The sequence below is a fragment of the Cynocephalus volans genome, chromosome 3 (assembly GCF_027409185.1).
Source record: "Cynocephalus volans isolate mCynVol1 chromosome 3, mCynVol1.pri, whole genome shotgun sequence".
Classification (NCBI taxonomy): domain Eukaryota; kingdom Metazoa; phylum Chordata; class Mammalia; order Dermoptera; family Cynocephalidae; genus Cynocephalus; species Cynocephalus volans.
In genome coordinates this window covers 173772131-173782473 of record NC_084462.1, presented here as the reverse complement: position 1 = coordinate 173782473, position 10343 = coordinate 173772131, and the positions used below count along the sequence as shown (strand labels likewise).

The window sequence follows — 10343 nt, the reverse complement described above, 5'->3', positions numbered from 1 at the left end:
CACCTCACACCTGTTAGGCTGGTTATTATTTAAAAAAAAGAAAACCTCAAAAAGTTAAAATTAGAGCTACCATATATTTCAGCAATTTCGCTCTGGGCATTTATCCAAAAGAATTAAAATCAGGATCTTGAAGAGATATATGGACCCCACATTCATTGTATTCACAATAGCTAGGATGTGGAGACAACCTAAATGTCCATTGATGGATGAATAGATAATGAAAATGTGTATATGCATGCAATGGAATATTATTCAGCCTTAAACAAGAAGGAAATCCTGCAATCTGCAACAGAATGGGTGAACTTTGAAGACATTATGCTAAGTACAATAAGCCAGTCACAGAAGGACAAATATTGCATGATCCCACTTCTGTGAGGTATCTAAAATAGTCACACTCACAGAATCAGAGTAGAATCATGGTTACCAGGGGCTAAGGAGGAGAGGGAAATGGGAAATTACTAATCAGTAGGTATAAAATTTCAACTATGTAAGTTAAGTCCGAAGTTGCTGTCCAGCATTATATCTATAATTAACAATACTGTATTGACCATTTAAAATTTTGCTAAGAAGGTAGATTTTCTGTTGTGTTCTTACAATAAAAAAAAAAAAACATTTTAAAAAAAAAGTGAACAAGGCAGATCCCTGCTCCTAAGGGGTTTAGTCTATCGTGACATAAAGTGGCGAGAAAAAGTATAGAATTTGTTAAATCTTGACACACACATATATATAATAGAAGACATACCTATACACCTGTGAAACCATCACCACAATCAATAAAATAAACATTATATTCAAAAGTTTTCTCCTGCCCCTTTGTAATTCTTTCCTCCAACACCTTTCCAGACCCCTATGTCCCAGGCAACCACTAATCTGCTCTACTATAGTTTGCAGTTTGTAAGTAACATTTTATATAAATGGAATTATATAGGTTGTATTCTTTGGCTTCTGTCACTCAGCACAATCAATTTGAAATTCATCTATGAGGTATGTATTAATAGATCATTCCTTTTTATTGGCAAGAAGTATTCTATGATATGAATTCAGCACAATCGATTTGTTAGTTGATGTACATTTTGGTTATCTCTACTTCTTGGCTGTTACTAATAAAGCTGTTATGAACATTCATGTAAAAGTCTTTGTGTGGACATTTGCTTTCATGACTCTTGGGTAAATATCTCAGACTGAAATGGCTTGGGTCATATGTGGTATGTGTTGAACTTGAAACTGGTAAACTTATTTACAAAGTGGTACAACTACTGGTGGCTACATTTTACATTCCTGCCAGAAGTGTATGAGTTCTAGTTGCTCTGCATCGTTGCCAAGAGAATTGGAAGGTCAGTCTTTTTCATTTCAAGCATTCTAATATGTATGTAGTGATAGCTCACTGTGGTGTTAATTTGCATTTCCCTAGCAACTACTGACGTTGAACATCTTTTCACGTGCTTACATGCCATCCTCGTATCTTTTTTGGTCAGTATCAAAATCTTTTGCCCATTTTACAAATTGAGTTGTTTGTCTTATTACTAAGTTACAAGGACTCTTTTCATATTCTAGGTATAAGTTTTTTGTTTTTTTTTTTCAAAAGATGACCGGTAAGGGGATCTTAACCCTTGACTTGGTGTTGTCAGCACCACACTCTCCCAAGAGAGCCATGGGCCAGCCTCTACATATAAGTTCTTTATTGTATACGTTTTGCAAGTATTTCCTCAGTCTGTGGCTGCATTTTGATTTTCTTAACGTGTTTTCTAAAGAGCAAAATTTTAAATTTTGATAAAGTACAATTTATTAATTTTTGAAAATAATTCATGCTTTGTGTGTTATATTTAATAAATTTTTGCCAATCCCAAGGTCACTAAAATTTTCAGCTATGATTTTTACCAAATAAAATCCTAGCAAACTATATCAGCCAGACACCAAAAAAAAAAAGGAAAAAAATTCTAGCCTCATCCTTTTAAATTTCCCTCGACAAAACTAAAAATTAGTATCACACGGTTTGAAAAAAATTTTTTTCTGAAAAATATCTGAGGAAAAAATTGGCTATATGATTTAATAGTACTGTGGTCCAAAATGAGAAAAAGAAAATTAAGTGCTAATTATAAATTTAACACCAATGTGTACAATCAGGTACTCAATAATTTAAGCCAAGTGTGCTTGTTACTTGAAAGATTGCTTCAGTATAAAAAGAATCACACTTCAAATTCTTCTTCAAATTAAATAAACATGTTTTTATTTCTCTCCTAACTTTTAAAATGTGAACTTTCTGTAATTCACAGTCTTTATTTCCAGGTGACTTCTTCATCGGGTCTCAATTCTCTGTGTGGAGAGAAAAAAGGAAATAAAGGAAGAAGTGTAAATAAAACTTTATGAAGGGATAAAAGGGAAAATCAGAAGAATATGGATTCACTATTTTATATTGTATAAATTGACCCATTCAAAAATTTTTACATTAGACTCATTCATTCTATTCTCCCATGATTTTAAACTTTTACCATACCTTCATTTTTTCAGATTAAAAAACTGTCATTACTTAGTTTATCTTTATGTAAGTTGTTATCTCTCAATGACTTCATTTAATGTTTCCTATACCCTTTCCGGCTCATTTTATCTTTCTTGAAATCCCTGACTTGTGAACCACCTCTACATACTAACCGTGGATGCTGCTCAATTCTCTTGGCCCTTGAGCTTCCTCCAACCCAGCTATATACCTACTGGCACATATCCTGTGTCTTGCTAACTCGAACTTTCTGCTGCCAGAGCAGCCATCTCTAGAGACACAATGGTACCAGGCAGCTGCCAAGTGCTTTCACCCAACCACTAAAGCTCTCACGTAGAGTTGCCGAGAACACAGCACTAAGCCCCTATTACTTACTGTTTATTTCAGTTACATCATGGCGTAAATAAGATAGTATACTATAACACATGTAAAAGCTGTAGAAAGAGTAGGCTTTGGTCAGCTGGTTAAAACTGTTTCCATATTAAAATGTACTTGGAATTGTAAAAAATGAGACTTTCAAAGATCTAAAATGGCCTGTTTAGGGCCGAGCCCGTGGCGCACTCGGGAGAGTGCAGCGCTGGGAGTGCAGCGACGCTCCCGCCGCGGGTTCGGATCCTATATAGGAATGGCCGGTGCACTCACTGGCTGAGTGCCGGTCACGAAAAAGACAAAAAAATAAAATAAAATAAAAATAAAATGGCCTGTTTATAAACTGAAGACTGTTTACATTACAGAGGTAACTGTACAGTTTTATCTAAGGATTAAATAAAAAACAAGACTAAAAAACAGTATCACTTGAATCTAAGTCTTCAGGGGGAAAAATTACTCCTTCTGTTTATCTTTGGCACATAGGATTTTAAGAAGAATATTCCCCAAACAGAGCCAATTGCTGGTTTTAAAAATGCACAAACTAACCTTTTATATAATATGCTCTTGTTCCGGAAAGCAGTTAGCTTTTCATCATTCTTTCTGTCTAGATAACATCCTAAGACAAATCCCATAGGGACAAGGACATGAACCCAGTGGTCACGAACAATCTGAAGTAATTTCACCATGACTCTAAAAAAAAAAAAAAAAATTACCAGAAATATAACTGCCTTTGAAATATTTTTTAAATTGCATCTGGAACAGGAAAATAGCTGTGACTGTAAGAGATAGATGTTAAAAGTATAGTGAGTATAGTGAGTCTCTTTAAATTTGCTTGGTATCAGAATGTAGTATAGTACTTAAAATCAACTTGATGAAGATTACCTTTTTATCTTTTTTTTTTTTTTTTTCGGTGGCTGGCAGTACAGGGGTAGAACCCTAGACCTTGTTATGAGCACTGCGCTCTAACCAACTACTTGATGATTATGTAGACAACATGATTAGTATAAAAATTACACTGCACCAAAGTCTATTTGTTAAATTTTATTTCTAGCTTCACCAATATTTTGATATGAAATAGAGCAGAGAAATGGAGAGAATACTGTATAAAAAATTCTACCTGCAAAAGGTACCTTCCTTGTACTGATCTAGAACTTTTACACGTGTAAAATATTTTCAGAACCTCTCAAATTGCAAGAACTAATTTAATAATACTATTTTGCCAGAAGTGGATTATTTAGGCAAAGCTATTATGATTTTTTAAATTTATTTAAAGCTCTAATTATTGAAAACTAATTTGAGAGGAAATTAAAAGATACAAGAGAAATTTTAAAAACAACCATATTGAATAATGTCCCAGAAGATCTGAATATCATTTAAATGACTCTATAAAAGATAAAGGGAGAAGGAAACTTACTTTTATAGAATTACTACTAGGTACCAGGGCCATCTTATATTTCTATATATGTATAACGTGGAATAACTATTATCATCCTCATTTTACACATAAGAATTCAAGTTCGGATTCACTCTAAAGCTCTGGCTCCTTGTATTATATCACACTGCCTCTCTAGGAGACCCCTCCCTGAATTGATATTTATGGTACTTCAGAGCTTTTAAGTTCTAAGAGTTTCCAAAAGGCAGAGGAGGAGGAGGAGGAGGAGGAGGAATAGAGATATTAGTCACCATGTGAAATATAACAAATTTGCATTATTTCAATAAAAATATAGTTGAATTGCCAATTTTCTGTAAAAATTTGTACATACAGATAAAATCAAAATACACTCATGTGCACATGAATTTAAATGAATAAATCACATACATGGCTGAGAAGGCATATGACAACACCCTAAAAAAGAGAAGCAACATTTCACTGCTAACAAAAGTGCTTGGCAGTAAGCTGTGCTAGGATTATGTAGACTGAATTCCTGCCTCTCCTTCTGACACTGGTTCACATACTTATACAATTCTCTTTATTTCTCATACTTTAATCAAGCACTCATATCCAAAGTCACTGGGTTAAACAACCTAAATGTCCATCGACAGACGACTGGATAAGGAAAATGTGGTATATATACACAATGGAATACTACTCAGTCATAAGAAAAGGAAACTCTACCATTTGCAGCAACATGGATGAACTTAGAGAAAATTATGTTAAGCAAAATAATCCAGACACAGAAAGAGAAATACTACATGTCCTCACTCATAAGTGGGTGCTAAAAAAGGAAAGAAAGAAAAGCGCACAATAATATGCTGATCTTTCAGGAGATAACAAATCTGTAGTTACTAGAGATGAGGTGGGGGAGAGGGATAAGGGGGCTAAGTAAGGGGCATAAAGAATATTACAATTTGTAATAATGAATATGCTAATACTATTTAGTTGATCAACACATTGTAAAGCTAGGTGACTATGCCAATTGTTGGGTTACAGCAATAGCTACGCTAAAGCCAAAACATTTCATTATTTTAGTTAATACTAAGTTTCCATTTGTATTGTCAGGGCTAGGGCTCAGACCCTTCAAACCCATTGTACAGACTGGGTCACCAGACCCCTCACACGCAGGTCCATACGAGCAACTGGGAAAGATCCCAGGAGCTGTTGGCAGATGACATGAGCTCAGCAATGGCAGCAGCAGCTTGCAGCAGCTTACAGCAGCGGCGGCCTTTCAGAGGGTCCCGAGGGCACTGACAGCAACAGCCTCTGGCATCAGTAGTAGTGGTGGTGGTGGCACCCAGGGGCACACAAGGGAGGGCGGAGCCCTGTGGATCAGAGCCACTCATCCTTTATACTTAAGTCCATAACGCAGGATACTGGGTGCCCATGCACTTCTATATCAGACAATAACCTAGGAACACTTGGGTGCACGTGCATGTTTACATCAAATGCTTGGCAAGATTCTGAACATCTGAGGGGCCCTGACCATTTTTCCTTCATTTTCCCTACACACATGTTGTACACAGGTGATGGTAGTCAACACTATACCCCAAAAATATGTATAATCAAATCAATTATGCTTCAATTAAAAACAAAAACAAAACAAAGTCACTGGGTTAAAAAATGGCCATGAAGTTAAAAGTTGCACAATTACCATATACTGTATTTCATTAAGTGTAATACTACACCAAGCAGGTTCTGGTCTGAATATCACTGATCTAGAAAATTATGTGAGTAAATGACGAGATATTTAAATAGATAATTTACAACTCAGTCATCAGTTAGTTTTAAGTCTACTAAGTTTACTGTCTACAGCTGGAGTTCTCAAACTTTACTGCACATTAAAATCATCTGAGGAGCCTTTTTCAAATTAGGGACTTCTTTGTCTTACTTCCAGGGTGAGGCTGGAAAGATCTGTAGCTGATTTTGATGCAAAATGTTCTTGGATGTATAAATCTAAGTGTAAACAATCTTTATTTCCTAGAAGATAGTGGTTCTCTTAGCATTGTACCTTCATTAAGTAACATTACTTGCATTTAGATCTTTAAGTACTTTCTGTGATACTGACCAAGTGCCCACAAAGTTAGCGCCTGATTCTGTTATAAACTTGTACCAGTTAGGTATGGAGATAACAATGAGTGCTTTAAATAAGATAATGTAACTTTGAAAGCACTAAATTGCACAATGTGAGACAATAAAGGTCTGTGTTCATGTGACCTTCTGTGTGCAAGTTCAGTGAACTCGGTGGTCATCTACTCTGTCAGCTCTCCTTCTTAGAATCCTAGAATTTCTTGAGATGTCAATTCTACCCTTAGCACAGTTGACTGTTAGACATCATTTTGTATTTAACCACCACCAAGAAAGTACTTGCTGATTCCCAGCCCAAGATGGTTTTTAATAAGCCCATGGCCACCTGAGGGCTATGATCCATTACTGTTGGCATTCTTCCATCAGAGCCAGAAGCTAAGGAATTGGTTTTGCCTGGTTCTACTCAGCAGAAGAGATGAAACAAGCCCCTGTGGCTCTTGCTGCACATAGGCTCTTACAGCGACTCCAGAAATAAAGACAGTGGGACTGATAAATAAAAGGATTTTGAGCAATCAGAATCCAGAGTTGGACTCAAACACCATGAAGAAACCATGATTCCATCCCTGCGAGGTAAATGATAAATTTGAGTCCCAGAGACTTTCCATATTACAATTTTACAATCTATATGTAATGGATTTTGGAAGCAGTGCACGGAAAATAATTTGTATGTTTTAGTGTGAGTGAATGACTAGGGAGGACAAAGACTTATGGACATAAGTGAGCTACAATGATTCCCTGGAGAATGGATAGGAGTGGGAGAGTAGATGGACTCTTGGCCATGGACCCAAGACCCTAAGAAAGATTTATCTGAGAGGCAAAGGGCAGTGAGGATCGGGGCCAGCCTCCACTGAGGCAAGCCTAGGTTTTGGGTAAAAGAATATTAGGAGGAGAAAAGGACCGAGTGCTTTATTTAGGGAGTGACATCCACATGGGTGTCCATGAGAGTGCTGTACATATTATTAGTGTCTTTATATGAAGACCCTTAAAAAAATTTTTGCTTTTACTTCAGAACTGGGAGTAGCTGTGGTATTCCTGAAAAACAAATTGGGTTTTATCACATGTACTCAAGGAATCATGTACTGACCATCTATCCTTTGATACCAAAATCACCCAATTTTTTTGTCCACCTCTAGCAAGCACTGAATCTTAAAGCACTGACAGGCATGTTTCTTACTGCTTTTCCTAATTGCCAACTCATGTAATCCTCACAATAACACTGTACATGTGTTAACTAATGACCCCAGTGCAGTAGGCATATTTTTTTCAGATGAGGAAATCCAGGGAAAACTGTAGTGGAGTAACTTGCCTAAGGTCACAGATGCAGTAAGTGGAAGAGCTGGGATTAGTCCCAGGCAGTCTGGCTCCTTGGTCCAAGCTCTTTACTTGTGCTTTACTGTCTCCAAACATTTATATTAACCTCACTTTTTAGCTTAGCTTTTTATTTTTTAGCTTATTTTTCCTAATATTTTTCCTTCAACCCAATTTCCACTTAACTTCTAAAAAGAAAACTATCTGGTGTGTATTTCATTTTTGTAAGTCACTCCGAATTCACGTAGGAAACATGTAGATAGATATTTGAGAAAATATGCATTCTACTGTCTAAGTGGTTCCCACGGCACTTTATATGTATTGTTCAAAAAGTGTCGATTTAACCTATGAAAAACAGTGCTGGATGCACAGAGGAATCAAACTCCAGGTCTGGAACTCCTTGAAGTCTTAATGACACATACACGTTGGAAACCAAGCACAAACCTAAATATTACATTTTTAAGGTTCAGTGTATGTTTGGAATGCTCAGCTCAAGAGGGTTTGAAATTTAGAAGACAGTGAGGTGTGCGAGGTGAGAGAGATCGCTGAGAATTGGATGACAGTGAGATGCTGGGGAAGCATCAGGCCAGGCGTGGGATTCGGGGCAAGATTTCACGGTTTCCAGTGATGACAGCCTCAGAGTGCCCTTTCCAAAAGCTGCCAGGCCGGAAACCCGAGCCCAGTCATTCACCCGAAGAAAACCCCATTTCTCTTTCCTTTTCATGTCACCTCTGCTTGGAAGCCACAGGGAGGCCCAGACCACCCCTCCCAATACACCACCGCCGAGGGCTGTCCCAGAACCGACCCCCAGCCTGCACGACCGTGACCGTCGGCACCGCGACCGCCCTGGGTCCCCAGACCCACCTGCGGCCCCGGTGCCAAGAACGACCCCACGACCAAGGGCAACAGCAAGCTCAGCCACCCGCGCCGGCGGAAGCTGCGACCTCGGGAGCCGCCATTCGCTGAGCCCGCAAGGAGGAGAGGGGTGACGCCGGTACATCATACCTCTTCTTCCTCCTACTGTTTGACTTTTCTCATAACTTTCTTTTAGCTTTCAAACACTATCAATAATTTCTGTATAAAATTTCCGTCCAAGGTAACAAGACTCGTTGGCGCAAGCTCCGTCGCCTTGCTCTGGCTCCGTCCCCCCTACCCCCGAAGATGGTATCGCCCAGGGTCTCCCCCGCCCTCGCGCTCCGCCTCCGACTTCAAAATGGCGGCCGGCACTGGGCGGCCTTTTCTGTCTGGTCGTCACGGGTGCCGTTGAACGAACGTCAGCTTTGTCTCTCTCTTGAACCTGGATCCGACTAGGGGTTGGGAAGGGCAGTGGACGGCGTTGGGGGAGGCCTGACGAGGCAAGTGAGGGCGGGAGAAAGCAGTGAGCCTTTGGATGGGGGAGGGAGCGTCCTCGGCCTTCCGGGGCAGCTGGGCTCCAACCCCGACCCGCTCTTTCCTGAGGACGTGTTCCCGTCGTGGCGGTTGTGACGGTGCTGGTCGTTCCTGGCAGGAGTGCTCAGCAAGTGATGCTTCCATGGGTGTTAAACTCCCAGCTCTTCTGCGGCCGTCCGTGGGGCCCTGCCCCACGCTCTCCTTCCCTCTTTCCTGCTGTTTGCCTCCGGCCTTTCGGTCTCGGCGTTGCAGGAGTTAATCCCACGCCGGCTTTGGCTCCTTGGCCTCGTGGCTGCGGTGTTCTCAGCCTCCCTGCCCGGGGTCTTCCCATTTTCTTGGAGTGAAGGACCCACGAGGCTACTGGGCACAAAGTAGGCGACCTTTTGGTTAGTGACCCCAAAGACCTTTCAGGTGTTTGTACCGCGCTTTGTTAACACTGTCTCGGCCTCTGTGCCCTCCCTCCATCGCCCTCGAGCTCTTCCACTATCGCAGCAGTTTCCCAAGTGCTCATTCTTTTTGACTTTGTACTACTGTACATGCTCTTGAGAAAACCAGCTCAAACTCTGGCGAGGCTGGCCTCCTGTGACCAGGCGAACCTGAGCTGTCATTTATGTTCATACCTTAGTTTTTGGTTTTACAACCCCTTTGAGCGAGTTGTGAGACCGCTGCTCTCCCGGAACCGGTCAGGAAGAGACCCCACTCAATGAACTCCCGGGCTAACCCTTACTCCTTCCTTTTGTTTTGGATTGTGCATAGTTCCCCTTAGGTGTTATCAACATGCATGATCATTATTGAGAGAGCAATAGCGATAGATTTGTGAGATGAAGTAGCGTAGGAAAAAAATCACTGCCCTGAAAGAATTTATATCATGAGGATTCATTCCTTCATATTTATGTTGCTTTGAACACTGTGCTTGGTTTTGGAGATGATCACTTTTACTCTTCCTTTCTACATTCAGCATCGATTCAACAAATATTCTTTGTGCCAGGTAAAAAATAACTTTGCCTGGGAAACACGAAAAAGCGTTATAGAGGAATAAATATTTGAATTGGGTCATGAAAAATCAAAAGGAATTTGCTAGACTCAAAAGGAGATCATTCCTGAATGCAATCCAGGGCATACTTAGGGGGAGTGGGAAAATAAATGTGCTTAAGCATTTGGTGCAAGGCTGATTGGTGAAGCAAGAGATAGGTTGTGATCAGCATGTGAAGGATTTTGATTTCCAGCTAAGGACTTTAGATTTTATTTAGCTATCAGGAA

General features: G+C 39.8%; 1 protein-coding gene across 1 annotated transcript; it reads right to left on the bottom strand.

Moving 5' to 3' along the window:
- Positions 1 to 2198: 2198 nt before the first annotated feature.
- On the bottom strand, positions 2199 to 8667 carry NDUFB1 (NADH:ubiquinone oxidoreductase subunit B1). Its single transcript, XM_063091954.1, has 3 exons — positions 8559 to 8667; positions 3410 to 3553; positions 2199 to 2313 (listed from the first exon to the last, which is right to left on the bottom strand). Exons 2-3 carry the CDS (start codon positions 3547 to 3549, stop codon positions 2277 to 2279), a joined length of 177 nt encoding a protein of 58 aa, XP_062948024.1. The 5' UTR covers positions 3550 to 3553; positions 8559 to 8667; the 3' UTR covers positions 2199 to 2276.
- Between the last annotated feature and the right edge of the window lie 1676 nt (positions 8668 to 10343).

What these genes read in the sequence shown, in the direction of transcription:
- NDUFB1 (XM_063091954.1), bottom strand. Translation starts at nt 3,549, where the DNA reads ATGGTGAAATTACTTCAGATTGTTCGTGACCACTGGGTTCATGTCCTT. An exon ending in AAGAGCATATTATATAAAAG is followed by an intron (nt 2,314 to 3,409) that starts GTTAGTTTGTGC and finishes CTCTCCACACAG; the next exon opens with AGAATTGAGACCCGATGAAG.